At 41.5% G+C, this 21,683-nt stretch overlaps 1 protein-coding gene across 1 annotated transcript in view; it reads left to right on the forward strand.

Moving 5' to 3' along the window:
- SND1 (staphylococcal nuclease and tudor domain containing 1) overlaps nt 1-21,683 on the forward strand; it is a 412,206-nt gene that overhangs the window by 210,862 nt on the left and 179,661 nt on the right. Inside the window, exon 13 of the mRNA XM_054564546.1 lies at nt 9,232-9,342. Within this exon, the coding sequence (XP_054420521.1) occupies nt 9,232-9,342 (111 nt within the window). The remainder of the gene's footprint in view (nt 1-9,231; nt 9,343-21,683) is intronic.

Here is a 21,683-nt window from a genome sequence, read left to right on the forward strand (position 1 = left end):
CTTCACTGTTTTTCTTCTTTCTTATTTTGAGGATTTGAGATCAGGGGAGATATTAGATATTGAAGGTGACAATAGTTCTATTGACATTTACATTTAATGTGCTCCTCATACATAAAGCCAAGGTTCATCATTGCCCTAACTTCCTCAAATGTTTTGTTGACTGGGAAGTGCAGTAATACTCAGGAGCTGGCATAGTAGAGTATAATACCAGTTCCTTGTCTTATGAAGCCATGATATTGTTGAATAAATGAAAGTATCATATAAGAGGTGGCAATAAGATTACAGTTCTGCAGAAATCCTGGGGGCAGAATAAAATTGTCTATTTAGTAAGCATGACAATTCGATGGAGCTGTTTGGTGTTATGCTTCTTCCCCCTCCTTTTCGAAATCGCTTTGACCTATATTTTCAACACTATTCTCTCGATTAGCGGGAGTTATGAAGTGAGTTAGGTGTTTAATTCTACCTCCTCCAAGTACAGTAGTCCCCCTTATTTACAGTTTCGCTTTCCATGGTTTCAGTTACCTGCTGTCAACAATGGTCTGAAAATATTAACAATTCATAAGTTTTAAATTGTGTACTGTTGTGAAAAGCATGGTGAAATCTTGTGCTGTCCCACTTCATTCCTCCTGGGAGGTGAATCATCCTTTTGTCTGGCATATTCACACTGTGTACGCTACCTGCCTGTTAGTCACATAACAGCCATCTTGGTTATCAGATTCACTGTCATGGTACTGCAGTGCTTGGGTTCCAGTAACCCTTATTTTACTTAATAATGAATGGCCCCAAAGTGCAAGAGCAGTGATGCTGGCAATTCGGACACTCCAAAGAGAAACCTTCAAGGGCTTTCTTTAAGTGAAAAGGTAAAGGTTCTCCACTTAATAAGAAAGGGGGACAAATCCTGTGCTGATGTTGCCAAGATCAACGACAGTAAGAATGAATTTTTTTGTCACTTAAAGTGTGAAGAAGGAAAAATAAATTTGTGCTAGTTTTGCTGTTGCACCTCCAACTGCAAAAGTTAACAGCTATGGTGCATGATAAATGCTTGGTTAAGATGGGAAGGCATTAAATTTGTAGGTGGAAGACATGACCAGAAAATATGTTCTGATTGATAGCAGTGTGCTGCACCAGAAAGCATTGAGACTTACAGGAAGACTTCATCAAGGGTTCCCCTGAAATGAGTGACCTCATCACATAATTTTTAGTACAGTATATTGTAATAAGTACCCTATTTTATTATTAGTTATTGTTTTTAACCACTTACTATGCCTAATTTACAATACGTATGTGTGTATAAGAAGAAAACAGTATATATAGGGTTCACTACTCTCCCTGGTTTCGGGTATCTACTGGGGGTCTTGGAACATGTCCCCTGTAGATAAGGGGGACTACTCTATATTTCTATCTTACTTTGCTGTCTGTTAGTTTCTCTCTCAGGAGATGCTAGTTTTTCTTTCAGGGTGGTGGGAGTGAGTGGAAATAAGGGGATAACTGTGATAGGGCCCAGAGTTGCCTTGGAGTAGAGAATTAGCTGTTCTTGGCAGGTTGAGTATGAAGTGATACCTCTTCATCACCCCACTTTTAAAACCTGCTCCGTGGGTATCTTTGGTTTTATTCTTTTTCTTCTCAAACTGAAGAGTACTGTTAGTGCTCAGTGGGACATGGCCTCTCTGTAGCTAGAGTGGTTTTTGTCAGGGCACAGGAGTAAGCCTATTATTTATATGAAGTTTGGATGAATATGTGCTGTAGGGGTTCAAGGATTTATCTTTTTACAAAGCAGTAATTTTTTCCATGGAATGACTTTTTCTTTGTTTTCTTTTTCCTTTCCCCCCTCTCTTCCTTTTCTCCTTTCCTCCTCCTTTCCTTTCCTTCCTGCCGATCTTATTTACGAGTCTCCTTTGGTTTAACTCTAATCATGCATCCTTTGAAATTTTTAGACTAAGTCCATGTCAGTCTTCGTTGTTTTCTTTCCACACTCCCTTCTCCATGAGGAAGAATAATTAGGATTCATTAAAATGCAAAGAGAAGGCAGAGCCTATTGTTCCCAAGAGCTCTTGATTTTTCATATCTCAATTCCAGTCTCTGGAAAATGCTCTCATGAAAAGAACAGTTGTGTTTAGAGCCTGTACATACATACTTTGAATGTTCATTAAATATAAACTAAACTTATTGGGAAGTTTTGTTCTGAAGAGTGCCTTTTTTGCCTGATTTGCTTCTAAGGCTATTCAGATGAGTCCCGTTCCATACTTGCCCATTCTTGAGTATGGCTTTCACTTAGGGTCATGCTATGTCTTAATGTCTGGGAAACTCCCTAGCCGCTGTGTAGACCCTCTGGTGGCCATCCTGGCGACAGGTCTTGTTAAATAGGTAAGTGTAAAAAGATTTTTAAAAAACGATATTAGTTATTTTAAGAATTTTACATTAGTTGAAGGGAGAAGTGAAAAAATAGGGAAGACAGTAGGAGAAGATGGTAAATGTATGGGAGGATGTTGTCCTACCTCAGATGTTTCTAATTATTAATGCTTCTAAAACAGAATCTCTGGTCTACATATGCTGTGTGATTACATAGTAAGCACCTCCTGGGTGTATTTTAAGAAAAAAATGGGGGAAGTCATAATTTCAGATTCATGCAAATTTAGTCATTGGAGATTGAAGCATAGAAGACACTGGGTGGGAGAGGTCAGGTGTGACCCCTTGGAGGTGTCATCATATAAGGTTTTGGAAGCTACCTGACACTCTGTAGGACTTCTTCCTAGTTTCAGGCCAAGTTGAAAAACAGTAACCTATTAGTAAAATATGCTTATTTATTGCTCATTGTCTGCAGATTCTGCTCATCTAGAGTTTCACTGTCTCCTTTTACAGGCTTATTTTGTCAGTCTATAAAAGCCAAGTCAAACTCAAGTCTGAAATTGTCAGGTTCATGCCTCAAAAAGCATGGATATTAGAGGTCTTCATATGAACCTGTAGAGAAAGAAGGCTTTTGGGCCTGTTAGCCATTTATCATTTTCCCACTTCTTCAGTATCTTTCAGGGTGGAAAAGCCCACATTTTCCATAAATATATTAGTAAAAGTAGGCCTAATATTCTGGGGGAAACAAACAAAAAAAAAGACCTTTTCAGTCTTTCTGGCTTTCTTCCTTCTTACGGAATCCCGTGGTGACCTCTTCCTCCTTGCTTGCTCTAACCTAGTTGCAAAGAAAGACGTCAGCATTTTGAAGCTTCCCTGTGGTTCAGCCCCACAGTAGAACATCCCTGTATAGCCGAGAAGTCAGATAAGCCATCTGGTAGGTTAAAAATCAATATTGGAACCCTCTCAGCGGGGGATATCCATCCCAGTACTTGTGAGAAAGCCTGCCCTTGTGGCATAGGTACAGCCAGTCTGAAAAGGAAGTGGAGGCAGTTTTCCAGCACAAGATGTTGAAGCCTTTGAGAGCCACAGGTGACAGAGGCCCAGGCTGCGTGCCTGATGTCTTGTTGGATCCATGTTCTCTCACAGCAAATAGTTGTGGAATGTATTTTGTGCTCAGTTTATGGAATTTGACCACAGGGCCTTGAAATTATGTGGGGAGTAGATGTATTTTTGTGCAGGTGTGCACACATGAGATAGGTACCTCCGCTATAGATGATGTTATGAATGAATTGAGCTGTTAAGTATCTTTCAACTCTTTTCCTTTAGCATTGACTGAAATAGACTGTAGAGGCATTTCTTTATGGGCTTGCTTTATTCTGAATATGCGCCCATGTGCATGTTTGCCTTAAGGAAACTGTTCTGCTTTTATAATCTCCATGGACACCTCAGTGACTGATAAAATGTAGATGGTTTTTAAGTGGAAAATGTTAAGCTCAAACAGCTAGATAGAGATCTGTGAGCCAGAGCTATTGCGAATTACCTGTTATCCTTGTTCAGATGGCAAACGAAGGGTGGGGTGTGTGTGTGTGTTGTGGTATTATATCCGATGCCTGCTCTTTCGAAATACTTATTCATTTAACCCAGGTCCTTTTTTAACGAAGTACTATATTTCCTTTAAATTAGCTCTATCATTAGGCACCAAATCATGGAAGTCACAGGATGTATGAGTAAGTAAATATATGTGTATATATAGGGGCATCTTATAAGTAAAAAATTAAGGATAATGCAAGCCAGGTTTCTCACAGTCAGAGAAGGGAGGTATAAATATGGAAAGGAGGAAAACTAAAAACCTTGTAAAGTTGGATTGGATTGTAGATATCTCTGTGAACTTATGGTATGTTGGTTTGGGTTTTCTAAGAAGCTGATGCGAAGATGGGACTAGATGTGCAAGAGATTAATTGGGGGAAACTCTCCTGAGGGATCTGCATGAGGCTGGGAGAGGCATCAGACTGCACTGTGGGCCTTACCCCTGTGGAGAAGTAGGGAGGCTAGGAAGGAAGGTTGAATTGGAAAAAAGTAAAGCTGTGGAGCAGTTAGTTCTACGAGTTTCTGCAAAGCCGACAAGAAGTCCTCGAGCCAGAGTTGTCCATCAGAGGAGTCCAAGGTCTCAGCAATTGGCCTGCCTTGGTGTCTCCGCTGTGCTCAGTCATTGGCTAGGAGCAGCTGGTGGGAAGCATAACCTTGGCTGAAGCAGTGATGGATTTCTGAGCACAGCAGCTGGGACTGTCAGTCAGTTATGCTTCCTGCAGTCAGAGCTCTGAGAGGCACAATTTCAGGACTGCTACACAAGGTTTTCAATAGTTACAGAAATAAATGTATAGAAACAGTGATGTAGATGTGGGCAACTTAGATAAATGGTTGATTTCAGAGCTATAGAAAACAGCAGCCCGGAATGTGTTGTTGTACCAGAAATCAAGAAATGCTCAAAGAGTGATGGGGACATGTCCATAGGACATAGAAGCCTGCTTGACCCAGTTCCCACTAGACAGTTTTGGAACAATTTCAGCATCAAAATAAACAATGTTAGTAGTAGATTATAACCCTTTGAATAAAATGAGATTCCATGAGTTTATACTTGCCCAAAAAATAAATGAATAACTTGGGAGCTTGACAGCAGAAAATTACATAGTTTAAAATGTCTTCTCAAAATTCCTATTAATTATTACGAGGAAGAAGTGTAACCTTACAGTGGAGAAGCTTGGTAGACACTATCCTGATCAAATGATCAAAGTGGACATGAATGGTAAATTATACGTTATTTCATAGGACGCTAAGGGAACAATACAGCATCTCTTTGGTGTCCCTGCCAAATATGTATAACTTGCCTCTCATCACAGTGGAGCATCAGACAAACCAAAATAACTGGACTATACTCTTCAAAGTGTCAAGAGAGACTGAGGAAGGGAAGAAAAGAAAAAAACCAAGGAAGTGTTCCGGATTAAAGTGATATGAAAACTAAATGTAACACTTGACTCTGAACTGGATCCTGTTTTTTCTCAGTATTCCTTTGGAACAGTTGACAAAATTCAAGTAGGGTTCATGGATGGTAGTAATGTGTTCATGTCAATATTCTGGTTCTATGTATTGATTTTTTTATTGTATAGGAAAATATCCTGGTTTGTAGGAAATGCACACTAAAGTATTTTGGGGGTGATGGTACACACCAGGTTGGTTGGTTACTTACTCTCAAATGGTTCAAAGATGGAGGGCACAAAATTGCCCCATCCAATATGTGCAATTTTTTTGTAAGTTTAGATTGTTCCAAAATTAAGGAGCACACAGTTAAGTAATCTAGGTAATTTTAGGCAGTTATCTAATGTATCAATATATTATTTGTTACTTCCAATTTGGGGGTAGGGGTTTAAGAATGGGGAAGGCTGACAAAAATGTGGTGAGGCAATTATAATCTACTGTAAATGAAATCTATTTAAAGAATCGTATTCTCGCGTATGGGCATAGAACACGTTTTCTCCGTGTTGGCAGAATATTAGGACCTCATAGTTTCAAAGATATTTTATTATTGGAAAGTATGTACTCATTAAACAACCTGCTTGCTGTGGAAATGAGGGGTAGGGGAAAGTTTCAGCTGCTAGAGAGCTTTTGAGAAAGCCTGTATGTGAGACTTACGTTGGTTGTGTTCGTATCAGGAATATTTGATCATGTCTAATGGAAACTTCACTTTTAACAGAACCTAAATGTCTTTTAGTTTGGAGAAGCAGTTCAATCCCAGCTCTAATTCTCTTTGTGTTTCTAGCTGATACAGAGAGAGATGACTTCCTGTTAGACTTCTAAGGCTGGCAGTGCCCTTTTTGTATGCTGATTGTGAATTATCCATTCGAGGCAGACATGTGTAATTGGAGTAGAATTACTGATACACTCAAGAAAGCAGAACTTTTGAATTTGTCTAAAACAGCATAATGTCATGGCATGTGATTTAATGTTCTCTTTTCTTACTGGGCAAATGATCAACATACCACTGTTGGTTTCTGAGCCATCTTTGGCCCAGGGGGAAATCTCCTGACCTTTCATTAGCAGCCAAAAGAAATGAATGAGAGAGTCAAGTACATGGATCTAGGTTAATTCCATTTTCTGTCTCCCTTTCATTCTGTTTAAATTCAAGTCTTAGGTAATGGAGAGGAGAAGCACAAAAGCTGGTAAGGCATACTTGGAAAGCTTTTGTCCTTAACACTATTCTCGGCAAGCTTGGCTAATATATGCTTAGGATAATAAATAATGTTCCAGTGCTGTATTTCCAAAAACAATTAGGTGTTTTTCTGATATTTCGGAGAGTATCCCAAAATTTTCAGGATGTATTAAAACAAAATTATAAGAACGTGCTGTGATTTTTGCCACAGTGAAAAATATTTTTTATCCTAAATGAGCTAAATTATGTCATCCAGAAAATATTTACTGTCTCCTTTATGCCAAGTGTGGTGCTGGTCCCTGTGCACACAGCAAGGACGAGGTGGCCCTTGCCCTCTCAGCCCTCATAACGAGAACAGAAGATGGACACTGAGGGAGTTATCATAGGGAGGCCACATGGAGAAGCAAATACGTATGATGTGATTCTCACATGCCTGACTCATAGTGAATGCCCGATAATGATGGTGGTTATTATTACTTCATGTGTTTTTACTCTCTTTACTGCTAAGCACCAGCACCACAACTGTTCCTCCAGGAGAAATCTGTAATTAGGGATATGAAGCTAAGAGAATATGGCTTACACTCTTAAGCCTCAGAGAGAAAGGAGAGGAGGATAGTGGGCAGGGTGTGGAGTTGGGAATCTGGGGCCTTGCCTGGCCTTGTGCACATTTGCTGACAGCATATGAGGGCAGCGACCATGAAGGGATGGGGAATGATGGTGCTCTTGGCTCTCTGCTGGCAACGCAGGCACTCAGTAATTCTGTGAATTGATCTGAGTGGCATTAACAGGAGTGGATCCTTAAACATTTGTGCTGTTTTGGTTCATATTCTCTAGCTTTTCAGATAGAAGCTTGTTTGTGTGAATTTTTTCTTTCCTGCTTTGTCATTCCAGCTTTATCCTCCAGACCCCATGTATTGACTTTAAAATGTCAATGCTCAGTAATTCAAAATGCAGTAACAAATATGTCTTTGTTCTTCTGGCATTTCTAATCACTCAGACATCTCAGCCTGTCACAAGTGGAGTTGTCCCCCAGTCTTCTCTCTGGCTCCTTGGTGGGTTAGAGCCTGTCTCCTGCCCTGTTGGGGTTTCATGGTGACACCCTTAGTTAAATTCTCACCATATATCAACATCTACATCTGCTGACTTGCGGCTGTTGGCATTCTTCATGCTGCCAAACGCAACTGTGTGATAATGACAGCGTTTGCCAGCATGCTTATGCGGTGACTCAGGGGACAGGGTGGCCAGCAAAGCAGCCTCTTTGTGGGAGTGGATTTTGAGAAGTGCTAATTCCGTGGTGCTTTGGAGATATTAATATCATGCTGGCGGTAGATAAACAGGCAGCAGAGGGGCACATAATGAGAAGAGAATCAGCCACAGCATCTTTTCCTCCTTTCCCTTCCTGCATATATTATTTTGTTTCCTCGACTTTTAAAAAAGTAAGTCGCTGGGTTTTGGTGAAGAAAACCCTTGTTTAAATGGCTTAAACATTCACATTAAGTGGTTAGTTCAACTCTTAACATCTCCAAAGTCTGGGTCTCTAAGAACACCAGTGTGTTATGGGTTAACTACATTTCCAAACAACACTAATTGTAGCATATGGTACAGTAGCCTATTGCTTAGCATACCCCCTCCCTAAAGGGCAGCTAACCAGATGGTTTGAGTGGGGACTTTCATGTAATTATGACAGACACAAAGAAAGACATAACCACCACTCTCCCCTAATGATATCATGCCTCTTAAATTCCTATACTTGCTACTGGTGATTTTTTGAAAGTTTGTTTTTGCGGTTTGATTGCTTTGCATCAAGATCCCTTCCCAGGATGGGGCATAACCATGCAGACATGTGACATTTAGTGTGAGAGTCATGTCCAAGGCACTTTTCTCCAGTTAGATGTAGGTCACTTGCAGTGGAACCTCTTTATAATTCTGGTGAAAAAAAGAAGATTCAACGCAATTGAGAATTGATTGAAGAAGGATTCTAATTTGTATATTCTGTAGTCCTGAAAGGACATTTGGAGTATTACTCCAAAGTTCGTCATCTCAGATTTTATTTGTTCCTCCATTTTATGCCATTTTTCATGAAGAACTTCCATTCCACCACAGTACCTTCCGCCCACTCCTCCCCAGTTCATTCACAGCCTTACCTGCTGCGCTCTCCTTTGGGTGGGAGAGCCACAGTCAGAAATTCTGATGGTAAGAGAAGCATGCCAAGGGTTAAAACCAGTGTTCCTAACCCTGCTTAACTGGAACAAGATTTTCTAGTTATAATATGGGCTAGAAAGGAGATTTTAAGAAATTTAGGTCATGCTTTTATGGGTTTGTGTTTTTTTAAATCTATATATCTGATGTTTTAGAGCAGACTTTTCTTGAGGGTAGTGGCTTGTTTATAACATTCTGTAAATAGCCTGGCCTAATGTGTGCTTCTTATAGATATTTTCTGCTCGTTTTTATGCATAGATTGATATAGCATCTGACTGTGCTAGACAAAAAAATGCTGAGCTAGGGAACTTTGTTATTCCATCTTTTATTTGGATTTCTAGCTTAGCAACTCATTGCTCTTAAAGTCCTCAGCTTCCCCCTCTGCCAGGAGGCATTAAGACCTCCAGGTGCTAATTATTATTTCTGTTGACTGAGTCCCATATGCACCTCTAGTGCTCACTGACCTATCTTTTCTATTGCAGAAACATTGCTGAGGCCCTTGTCAGCAAAGGTCTAGCCACGGTGATCAGATACCGGCAGGATGACGATCAGAGATCCTCACACTATGATGAGCTGCTTGCTGCAGAGGCCAGGTGAGACGAATAATTATTAAAGTCAACCATTGGGATCCATGACCCCACTATTTCCCCCTGCTCTCCCCAATATCCTGCCTAAACCTGAGCAGAGTGTTATGGGAAATAATATGCTGAGAAAGCTTGTGTTCTCCATTACAGGTTTTCCCCATGAAAAGAAAAGGGGCTCACTTCGAACTTGCAGTCAAACCTTGATTAAGTACAGTCAGGCCTCTATTTTTTAAAATCTGTGTAATAGGGATAGATCAGAGATTTTTTTGTGTCGATGAAGTACAATATTAGGTACTCTTGTCATCACTGCCTCTCATTCCCTGGGACTAACAGTGAAGCCCTGCTTACGTGGGCAGGGCATTTGCCTCTGGTTCTTACCTCCAGAGACCTCTGCTCCCCAACCCTCCCATTTATCACCTCTGGACCTTTTGTCATGTACAAAGGAAATGAAAACATTTATTAGGAAATGAGTTTTGCTTTCACACTTCTGACAGCTGGCAGGAGGGCATTTGAGAAGCCCTGTGACATTTTACTTTTGTCCTTTATCCCTGTGGAGGGTTGCCCCAAGGACATGTATTCTGCTCAGCAATATTTCTTACCAGCAACATTCCTCAAGGCTTTTACTCAATGAAAGGCCTGTCACTGGGCGGTACAGGTAGTTGAGTGATTCCCAGACTTCCCAGGAAACAGAGCAAGGACTGAGCTACTATTGCTGAACTGACTTGGATAACTCAGCAGAGTGCTTGGACTTGACCAAAATACATATGTTTTAAAGTGATATCAGGTAACTTGCCTCAGCCAGTTTTCTTCCACCTAGTGCTTATTTAGTTTTAGAAGTTTGGTGATTGCCAGCTTATGCTCTGTAGTTAGAGGAGGAATAAGTTTGGGCACATTGTTATGGATACTTCAGACTTTGTCATTGATATCACTTCTCTTGCTCTTCGGCCCAGAACATTGCCCTATTATGTGACATTTACCTCTCACACCGTGTCACATCCTGATGGATAGAGCATCTGTACAATGTGACACAGAATGTCAGCTAAGAAATCAGTCTGTCAGGCTGCTGCAGCTTTTTTCATTCTTTCTTGTGGGCTTTTCCCGATGGACTCTTTAGTTTAGAACCTAATTCTTGAGCACAAAGAGTTCAGTTAAAATACCAATATCTTTGGTTGTTTAAGGCTCATTAATGGTCAGTATAAAATAATATGGTGGGGAGTCTGTAAATGGTGTTTTTCTAATCCTTTCTCGCTTCCTCATTTTTCTCTCCCTGCCTGTGTTATCACTAAGTCAACTGGGCTGAAAGAACCCATCATGGGAAATGTGGCTTCACATCTCTTAAGTACTATTTGATGATCTAGTTACTGTAGGGAAATGGACAATGATTAGACCATACTTAAGGTGGGATTGGGGTTGGGAGGGGTGTTGGATCCACGCTGAGTACACTCAGCTTGATCTGGTGGTAACTTGAGAAATAGGTTATGCATTCCCAGAGTAGCAGGAGCGCTTAGGAGTACAGTGGGATCTAGAGTCCTATTTTCTGCCCTGGGTTCACTCTGCCACTAGTGAATATTTAATTCTGATCAGTAGGTAGGCATGAAAATAATTTGCATAGCTGCTCTGGAAGGTGACGCCACAACGAGCTCTCTTATGCTGTTGGAAGAAGCTGTGTTGTACACTAATGTTTAATGAGTATGCATAGAATGAAATTTTTTAAGTTTTATGTTTTAAGAAGAAAACAGCCTCTTTAGCCTAGTTAGAACTCATTTTGAGCTGAAGGAATGTACGGTAACAAGATGCTTGCCTGCTGAAGCAGTGAGCTGCCTGGAGATAATTGTGTTGAGCCATTGCTTTCAGACTGATGGTGAAAAAACTGGCTTCAGGGTCACTGCTCTGTTGCAGGTTGAGTAAACGGAGAGAAATTGACTACTTCCCCAAGCCTGTGAGGCGCTGCTCTGAGGCAGTACAGACCTCATAAAGATTTAGAAGAAATGGCCCGCATGAACTGCGAGTTTTCCTTTGGAGCAGGATCCTCAGCGAGCCTCAGCATGGCAGCCCAGTGCCATCTCATAGATGCGCCCCACCAGTGAGGTGAATTAAGATCTGAGAAAGGCTGGAATACCTGCCGGAATGGAATGGTGGTTTTGTAGCCATTAAAAAATATCTTTAGTGTAAAGTGATCCCCTCCCCTCCTCCCATTTTAAATGATGAAGTTGGCCTCACTTCAAGACCATGTATTTTCTGATGCTCTGCCTTATTTTGATTTGCCTGCAGTTTGAAGCGCTCCATTCTCCATAATACATTCCTCATGTTCCCTTAGTGTTCTTACTTGCTTCTGTCACGTTACAGCATGTCAAAGCTCTTTTTACATGGTTCTTCTGCCTCTTTTCCTGTCTGTCTGTTGAATATTATGGGAGTTTAGGGTTGTTTTCCCCAAGATAGATTAGCTGTATTTTTTTCCAGTTGAACTCTGCCTTGTAATTTTATGCCCCTGTCAATGGGCTTCCTCTATATCCCAGCTTAGTGTCCTCTGCAGATCTCATTAGTGAGTTGTTTTTGTCTTCCTTGGCCCTGAATAGAATCCCTAGACAAGAATGGCTTTGGTGTTGACCCCAAGCCTCTCACCGCATGGACTGTCACTTAACTGTCTTTTGTTTGTCATCCTTTAGCCAGTTTTTAATGTTTGGCAATTGCGTACTGAACCAAGCCAATTTGAATTAATTTCCCAAGTAAAATTTCTTGAGATACTGTGTCTAATGCTATAGCATAGGCCAAATTAATAACATCTGCTGTGTTCGTATCATTCAGTTTGGTAAATAATAAGTGGTTCTTTAGGCTCTTCCCACAAGGGTGCCGATTCCAACAATTTCTTTGTCTCTGATCCCTAGGTCTCTGTTTATCACTAGTGATATCAACACAGTGCCCAGTGCTTCTCCCTTGACTTTACTTTCCAGGACTCTGCTTGGCCATTAATCCTTTCAGAGGAACATTCAAAGCTTTCGGGAAAGGGCAGCTGTTAACTTGCCTGACTTACCAGGTCAGTGGACCTGCCTGCCCAGGAGCTGACCAGCTTTCTCAGGGCCCTGCAGCCACGCTTCCTCTGCAAAGCGGGTATGATCTGCCAGCCTTCCTCAGATCATCTGATGGGAGCTCAGGGACTGTTGCATTATGCACCTATTGGGAGACCGGGTGAGACAGAAGAGGAAGAAGAATACCAATTTGCAGCTTGCCTACTGCTTCCAAGCGTATTCACCTGCCTCCAGAAACAGGCTCCTACCGCTTCAACAGCTCTGCTCAGTTAGCCAGCCCTTCCAGGCTCCCTCATGCAGATGCCTGTCTGCTCTTGGGAAACCCTCGTTATGCCTCAAATACATGGCACATGTAGAGGAAGCCTAATCTTTTTTGTTCCAAGGATAAATAAATCCCTAATTCCCAATATGCGGACCTTCTTTTCTAGTTCAGTTGTCTGCTGTCAGCTGCCACCTCTCTCATTACCTTGTGTCCTGGCAAGATAAGGTTTTGGCATTTTTGTGTGTACTCTCAGGTCTGTTCTCCTCTGGGCTTCATTGAAAAGCCCTTGATTTTGTTTGCGGTTCTGAGTGCTTCAGTGTGTGTTGTTCTTATTTTTAGCAAAAAGAACTTAACAGCTGATCCACACTTCTTGGTGACACTCCTGAACTTGGTTCTTCTTTTTAGGGACATCATATGGGCTCCTTTAGGGAGTGTGGCACATTATTTATTTTATGCTCCACCCTGATTTTTCATCCTCCGTGTTGACTTTCCAACATTCCCAGTTCTCAGTTGACTTCGGTATGCTAATGTCTTCGTCCACTGGCCTGCTGCTTTCCTGAGTCTTGATGAGTGGTCTAAAGGCAGGGCTTTTGACTCCTTCAGAGACTCTCTCATATCTTTCTGAGGGATTTCCAAGATACTGAGTCATTATCAAGACCTTACTTATTTTCTAAGGTGTTTATATACTCTATCCTAAACATCTGGTATAACACATCCAGTATGATTTTTAAAAACAGGCCAGAATGTGAATTTCCCCAGTGTTCTAGAGGTCATCCCAGTGGGCTTTTGTTGAGCCTGTCAGGGACACTGAAGATGAGCTGGTCATGCTGGGAATTAGATCAAAGCCTGCTGTGTGTCTTGTTTTCCTTGGACATCTGTACCTGGAGAAAATTATCTCTGTGCATTCTTCAAAAACTAGCAATAACTGTATTTTAAAATGTAATACTCTAAGGTTTCCCAGAAACTGTTAGCCTCTGTGGCTCATTGCAGGAAAACACAGAAGTTGGGGCTTTATTTCTCTAAGGCACCTCTTAATTCTTAAGATTTTGTGATATCAAGACAGGATGTATATATTCAGGAAAAAAAAGTGATACCCCAGCTTGACTGTGGGAAAGCAGTTGTTTTGAACAGTCTAGTGTCCTAGCCAATTTAAATGAATTTAGAGTCATTGGTATCATATATAATGAGCTTAGGGTTATCTTAGGCGAAGAGAAAAGGACCGGCTCTCTCTTATCTTTTTATGTGTTTTCTATTTCCTGCCCAGCACACTGCAGGTTAAGAGAACTGTGGTGTTGTCCTGTGTCTCTGAGAAGCAAGCATGAGCCTGCCCCTTTCTCAGCTCTGCCTTGGCTCCCTCTCTTCCCAGGCCCTAGAAGGACTGTTTTCTGATTGAGTAACCCTGCAACATTTCCTTTTTTAAAGAATAAAAACCACCAACTAGTGTTCCTGCCTTGCTGACTTCTGCATCTTCAGCCTCCAAACCCCATCAACACCAGTCCTTGATTAAAGTCCTATCAAAATGTTTTAAGTAAGAGTCTCTCCTGGTGATGTAATTACCTAGGGCCATGATGTGCCTGCCAATTTCCATGCATTTGTAGCAGTGACTTGTAAATGTATGTTGTATTTGTACTGAAGTGCTTTCAGTGTTACTGGGAAAGAAGTGTTCTTGGCCCCTCATTTTTTCTGACTTATAGAAATTTTTCCATATTTTTTCTGACTTATAGAAGTTTTTCCCTCAAAATTTCAATAGGAGAAAAAAGTAACTTGTGCTTAAAAAGTACAAAACTTTTTTTTTTTTAATCTTTATTCTTTTTCAGAGAGGGGGGAAGGGAGGGAAAAAGGGAAAGAAACATCAATCGGTAGCCTCTCACGTGCTCCTGCTGGGGACCTGGCCCACAACCCAGGCATGTGCCCTGACAGGGAATCGAACCGTCAACACTTCATTTCACAGGCTGGCACTCAGTCCACTGAGCAACACCAGCCATGGCACAAAACTTCTTGATTAAGTCCTTCCTCTCTGCATCTTTAATTAAACTGGCGTGGAAGAGCTCAGTACTACTAGTTTGACACAGTACTGATTTGTTAAATATCATAATAAGAAGCAAGTTTCATCTGCATACCAATCCAGTGAGAAAATTGGTATTGAATTTGAGTGTGTGTTTAAAATTTTAAAACTAATGTATCCTATCACAAGGTGGAGATTACATGTGTTAACCAGTTCTCCAAGAAAACAAATCATTCCTCTATTGGGAACAGTTGTTCAAGGCTAGTTTATTTTGCATGTGATAGCTGTGCATTCATTTCTTTTCTTTATTCTCATTTCTGTGAGTGTATCCTGGGGCCCAGGCATTGGGAATAATAGTGGTGAAGAAAAAAGGTAATAGACTCAAGCCTTACAAAGCATGCAATTTCAGAGGGACAGACATTAAATAACTTTAACAGTGCCTCTAGATATTGCTATTTTTCCTATTTCTTCTCTTTTCTTACCTGTTTTCTTAGCCCATCCTCTTTTCTCCCTCTGTGTTATTACCACTACCTGCCGTACATCTTTTTTATTCCATCTCTCATTTCTATTAAATTTTCCCATGAGAGCATCTCCTTGAAATTCATCTCTTCTATTCAGCCTCTGTTCTTATCTTCTCAATAGTTTAATGACACAGCTTTAAATAAACCAAGATTTCTCACTTTCAATCTAATGACCTCAACAAGTGAAATTTCTTTTTGTATAAAACTAGGTCCTACTGAATAGTGTTCAAAACAGCTTTGATTTGGAGTTTTTCTCTTCTCTTGTAATTGTAGATTTCTGTAACACCAGGATATGGTGGCATTTTTAGCGCAGGCTTCATAGAAAGCTGGAGTTGGGCGAATTACCTTCTGCCCTCCTCACTCAGCTGCATTACATCATGCCAGTGCAGGTTGGAAACAGGCGCAGAGGAAGGAGGCCATTCTTTCTGTTCAGCATGCTGATGGCTTCCTTTCTTCTTTAACCCTAGAAGTGCACACCCCCCTGCATTTTGGGCTTGCAGTTAGGTGCCACGGTCAGGAGGTTGCTAATAGGATATAGCACATGTCAGTGTTGAGTGTTTCACTGTTGGGGAAGAGGGTCGTTCAGCTATTGCAGGAGCCTGTGATAACAGGAAAATGCATTAAAAGAGCTGGTGTGGGGAAGTGATTGGACAACACAGCTGAATGTGGGGAAATTTAGCTTTTCCCTTTCTTCAGAAAAGATGATGCACTCAACATCCAAATAGCAGTAATCAATCTGCATTTAAGGCAGCACAAATGGCCACTTCTGGAGCGCTGTGTAATGTCTCCATTTCCAAATAGTTTTCTCCTTCAGGATATTAAGAGGATCTGTTCACTCTTCATCCTATCCTTTCCTTCCCTTCCTACCCTCAGTTCCTCTGATAGAAGGCAAGCTGTGAGACTTACCTTGAATGACTAGTGTGAGCGGTTCGGGGTAAAGTTGGAACCCATTAGGTGTTTCTTCTATTTTGAATACAAAGCTTTGGGTGGTTCTGCCAGGTCATGGTCAAATAATGAGCTCGTAGTAAGAAATAGACTTCCTTGCCTGAACTTTTCTGTAATCATGACTCTGCACTTGTTATATTCCTTCAGAGGGAGTCATCCTAGAGGAGTGGTCCCAGCTGATGGCGTTTGTCAGTCGTCTGCTGCCCTGCCCCCATCCCCGTGCAGCTACGACCGTTTATCTGTCCAGAGCGCCTTGTCTCCTCGCTTTCGTCTCACTGTTCTCTTCGCTCAATGGCTCTTGCTCCTTTCACATGACTCCTAAGTATTTGAGGTTTCAATATGTATTTGAAGATTATCATACTAGGAATCCAATTTTAATCCAAAATAGTTTGTAACAATGGGGTGATAGCGCTGGATCCTTGACTCTTTTGAATGCCTTAGAGCTTGACTCCCTCAACCAGTCATTCTCAAAGTATGGACCTCAGACCAGCGACGTTATTGGCACTCGGGCACTTGTTAGAAATGTGAATTCTAAGGTTCCTCTAAAACTCCCCCCACCCCAGACCTGCTGAGTCAGAAACCCTGGAGCTGAAGTCCCAGCAGTCTCTTCAGACATCGTTCGGGCGACCTGATGCACACAAAGATCGAAGAGCCTGAACTGAACTGAACTGAACTGCACTGAACTGTCATTCCTAGGAGACTGTTGTAAAACAAATCAAAATATGTGTCCTTTTATGGCAGATTAATAATCTTATTGCAGTTAGGATTATAATCATGGTTGTGAGTAACAGAGAATACAGACTTTGGATTTCTTTGCCTGTCTCTGTCCTTGTAGTGCCTCCTCTGCTGTGGTCACAGCCATCCTCGTTCCACACCAAGTCAGTCAAACAGCGCTTTATTCCCTTGGACTCTTATCTCTGTCCCCTTCCTCATCCTCTGCATTCACAGCTTTTTAATTCGATTCCTTCTGAGTAGCCTTCACCAGCTCTTGGCTAATTTAATGTGCAATCATCTTGAGGGTTGCTGTGCTTGCTTGATTTGGTTCATCCACAGTGTGACGTGGCTGAGTGGATCAGAGGGCTGAGTCTCTATCACAGATGTCCCTATTCTGCTTTGCTCTAAACCTTGGCGATCTCTCAGGAGGACTATAGTTTAAATAATTAATCACTGATACGTCAATGTATAAACAGAGTTTTATAGCTACTGGTGAAGGGGAAATCCATTTCATAGCTTTCTTTCATTTGCAGGATTCTTTGCATTTGAATTTCTCATAAACGCCCTCATGCATTTCTGTTTTATCCTAAGCTGCCCTTGACTCCCCACTGCAGCTTTGGGCCAGAAGTTGAAATGTATTACTTCCCATTCCTTTGTCTCTGCGTCAGGTTCAGGGATCCAAATTTCTAGTGGCTGTCAATGAATCTTTTCCAGCAGGTCCCAGTATAGGTAGCTCACATTGGAAAAACCAATTCTAGATAGTAAGTCTGTTGCTTTTCACTCAGTTAAAAGACACTTTAACATTTTCTCTGATTTGTTCATGTTACAGTAACAAATATATTGTCAGGTGCATTGGGGATAAAAACTAAAGTACACATTCTGTGGGGTTTTGGGGGAGCAAGTAAATAATTGCAAATATAATTGTGTAAGAGTGGAGACATAAATGGGTGTCTGGATGCCTGGGGAAGGAGCGCCTGCATCAAAGACGTAACCACAAATAGAACCCGTGAGGCAAGGCGAGCTCCCTCTCTGTGCACAGGGAAAACGGTAGTGCTTCGCTGTCCTGTGACATAGCAGTTACATGTCTGTGAAATTACCCTAAGGAAGAAATAGCAAGGCAGCTAATAGTTTATTTAAAAGTTATTCTTTATGACATTATTTATAATACTAGGAGTATTATATTTACATAAATATGTAGCAGCAGGCAGTTGATTAAATTATGAAACTTGGATCCATATGATAGCTTTATGTACAGCTATTAAAAATAATGTAAAACATTATTGTTTCTGGTGGGGGAAGAGACTGCAACACTTTTCCACATTTTTCTTGAAGTATAAGTGAGTGGGCCTGTGTGTATAAGCACTTAGAAATTATGTTAATAATGCGTTTGTCTTGGAATAGAATTAACGAGTCATTGTAACACCAAATTTTTATCTGAGGGCACTTTGATTTTTGTGATCAAAACATGAGAAATCATAAAACCAGTGTCATTGAGGCACTTTCAAGCCTCAATGTGATCATTGTATCTAATCTCACCTTTCTTGAGGCCTTGCCCTCTCAAGAGACTTTGGACTGGTGTTGACCATTTCTACCCAGAGCGAGTAGTCCCTTGGTCCTAATCAGGGCCACTGGGTTCGTTCGTTTGTGTTTCCTGTCAGCCTAGCACCGGGATGCTTTTTGGCCGGTGGTCCTCTGCCACAGAGTTCACAGTTTTTCCTCCTCTTTCTACTGAGTACTTCAGACCTGTTGTCATGCCCAGCACGATGTAATGGGTCTTTATTTCTTTTTTTATATTAATTTTAGATGAAATGATGTTACTTGCTTCACTGCCTCATAATACCTACTGAGTCATTAGTCTGCCCACTCCTCTCGGCTATTGGACTCAATTTCCTCATTTCCAGTCTGTGTATGCTCCATCTTTTCTGTCTGTCTTTTTCGTAATTATGATTTTGTTGAAAATACAGCCGTACAGTCTTAGCGCCCCCACCTACCATTCTGCACCTGCGTCTGCTCTGTGTCTTATTTTCTGAATGTCAGGACCCTGTTGCTTCCTGAGCTGGCAGGGAACCAGTAGAGAGGCCAGAGAAATTGTTTATTGTTGCTGTGTTTCACTGATACCTGTATTTGGTTCATGCTGAAACACTATATTCACCAATGTGACCTGAAACACAGTGAGGGGCGCTTTAGAAGTTTCGCAAGTTATTCACTCTTCGTTCTGCTTTTTAACCTCCCCTTTATTGTTTAGTTGGAGTTTCATACAGTCCTGCCACTTGGTTGGTTTATTGTTTATTGTTTATGGTGGTCAGAGCTTTGCTCCCACTCACTGCCATTCAGATTGTTGCTTGTTTCTCTGGTTCTAAGAGACTTGCTGAGGGAAATGGGATGCTTTTGTCCTTGGTGCACTTCTGCTTCTGTTTAGATGCCAGGCTCTCCTGCCCTGTACCATTCCAAGTAAAACCAGTGTGCCTGCAAACTGGAGCATATGTCCTGACGCTGTGCACCCAGAAGAGGCAGCCAGCCACACTCTTCTGCCCTGCAGTCACTTTGGCATTGTCCATGTCTCCGACTTGAGATGGTTTCGGTGTTCTGCGTTAGTCAGTCACCAGTCATTTGTTCGGCTTTGCTAGGCACTCAATAACTGAACTAGATGGCCCTGGGTTTATATAACTATGTGAACAGAGCTCTGTGTTAAATACGATAGCAAATATTAAGGGCAGAATCCTAACCCTCAAAGGGCCTGAATTCAAAGGGCCTGAATAGGAATAAAGAAGAACACATCATTTACTTTGAAAGTAATATGTTGCAGTTTATAATTACATGCTGAATTCATCCCGCCCCTCATATGTATATTTATATCATTCCACTACCATTTTAAAGTCATGTGTAAATATACCCAGCATACAAACTGCAGCTTACTTAGGATCTCTGGTAAAGAATTCCTGATGTGATAACTATGACTCTTTTTTATTCTGTACTTTGGGCCTGGAAGGACACACATAATGAATGACTTTCGTTTAGAGAGATGGAGAAAATGAGCCTAATTGGATCAGAAGGAGTAACGTAGAAACCATGTGAAGATATAAACTGGGGCCACATGGCAGAGGTCCCAGAAGGGCAAGCATTAAAATTTCCACTTGCCATCACAGGCTGGAAGTAGAAATTTGTTGTAGGTGGAAGAAGGGAAGCAAAATGATCAAATGGATTTTTGTGAGAAGTCATGCAGCAGTGGAACACAATGTTGAATCGAAGTAGTGTGCCGTATCAAAAGCGATTGATTGAATTTAGTTAAAATATCCTTGATGTTTTCTTGGAATAAATTGGTGAGGGTCTGGCCCAACAGGGTTACAAAAGGGCCAAGTGAGCACAATTAGGAAGGAAGGAAGGAAGGAAGTACTGGACATAGGCAGTGAAGCAGAAACAGAGTTAGGAACATTTTGGTTTCTAGTTACTGAGAAAGCTTCGTTTAAGGGAAATAATGGATTCAGGAGCTTCTGATATCTTGCAGCTCTGTAGCTTCCCTTGCCACATCATTTCCCTGCTAATTCTCTGCTGTATGCCTTTTCTGCTTTGCATCACTTCATTTTCTTCATGTCTGAAAGTATTTCTTTTTTTGAAACTGTTGGATGCTCCTATTCCCCAGAAAAATTCACACAGACAATTTTATCATTTTAGGGTTCATAGATGCTTTGAGCATTCTAAATGTGAAGCTCACTTAAGTCCCCAGGTTAAGAATTCCTGATGTGACAGCTCTTTTATGGTTGGCATTAGGTTGCATCTAAGAACCATAGATCCTTTTGACTTTCTTTTAATCTCACAAGAATATTTGTTCAGAATGACAACCTACCGTCAGTGAACTGAGATTAAGATTATGGTCTGTTGGCCTATTTGGCACAGTATGAACTGTAATGAATCAAGGGTGCCTTGGGGAGAGATGGTCTGTTGGTTTTCCTGTCTGAGTAAGGAACCCCAAAACCTCAGAGCAAAACTCCGTTTCATCGCATGAAGTGTGCTGACATCCTGCTCCTGTTGTGCGAAGGCACTGGGGGTGACCTTGTCTCACAGTTGATGGTTTTATGATCTAGTGGGGAGGCAGTAGCATCTCCTGTGTGAGAATTTTAAACTTTGCTGTGTACAGAAGGCTGTTTCTAGTGATTGGAATAAAATTCTGCTCCCACACTGTAGCTTTTGAAAACTTCTAGAAGCAACCTAGAAAGAAGCTGGGTTTTCATTTGTCTTCTGATCTATTACCCCTTTGTATGAATGTGGACATATGTTCACATTCTGGCTGGTGACGATTTCTGTCCATTATTGACACCGCTGGTTTTTGCCAGCGTTGCACTGCTGCTTCCTGGAAATGAAAGGCTCTGAGAGGAGCAGCCTGTGTTCTGCCCCACTGCCTCCTTTCTGCTGGCTGGCCTGAGCGCCAGCCTGCCTTTGTGAGAAAGCAGCTATTAAGCAGACACAGCAGGAGAAGTTTAGAAGTCAGGAGTTTCATTCCTTGCCTAATGAAAAGGGATGTTGAGCTGTGGTTGCAGCCTGCGGGGAGAGGGAATGTGGGGAGGGGAGTTGGTGTTTGCATTGTGGAGCAGGTTACCAGTGGAAGCAAACCTGCTAGCTGACTTACCCTCCCATGTCTCAAAGACAGAGCTTCCCAAACCTGTCCCAAAGAAACTAGGTTATATAAGATGCACGGGGAGCCCCACTGAGAAGTGGTGGCAATGCAGCAGAACCTGGGTCTTGACTTTACCATCTATTATACTACTGTTAGGAGGCAGTCTTGTGCTATAGCCGTATAGTCCTGGAACAAGAGATGTATATTACAATACATTCCTTTCGGCAAAGAACGGGGACAAGCCTGCCACTCTCGGAGTTTACTC

This window comes from Pteronotus mesoamericanus, unplaced genomic scaffold (genome assembly GCF_021234165.1).
Source record: "Pteronotus mesoamericanus isolate MK-2021 breed Mesoamerican mustached bat unplaced genomic scaffold, CSHL_Meso_final scaffold_85, whole genome shotgun sequence".
Classification (NCBI taxonomy): domain Eukaryota; kingdom Metazoa; phylum Chordata; class Mammalia; order Chiroptera; family Mormoopidae; genus Pteronotus; species Pteronotus mesoamericanus.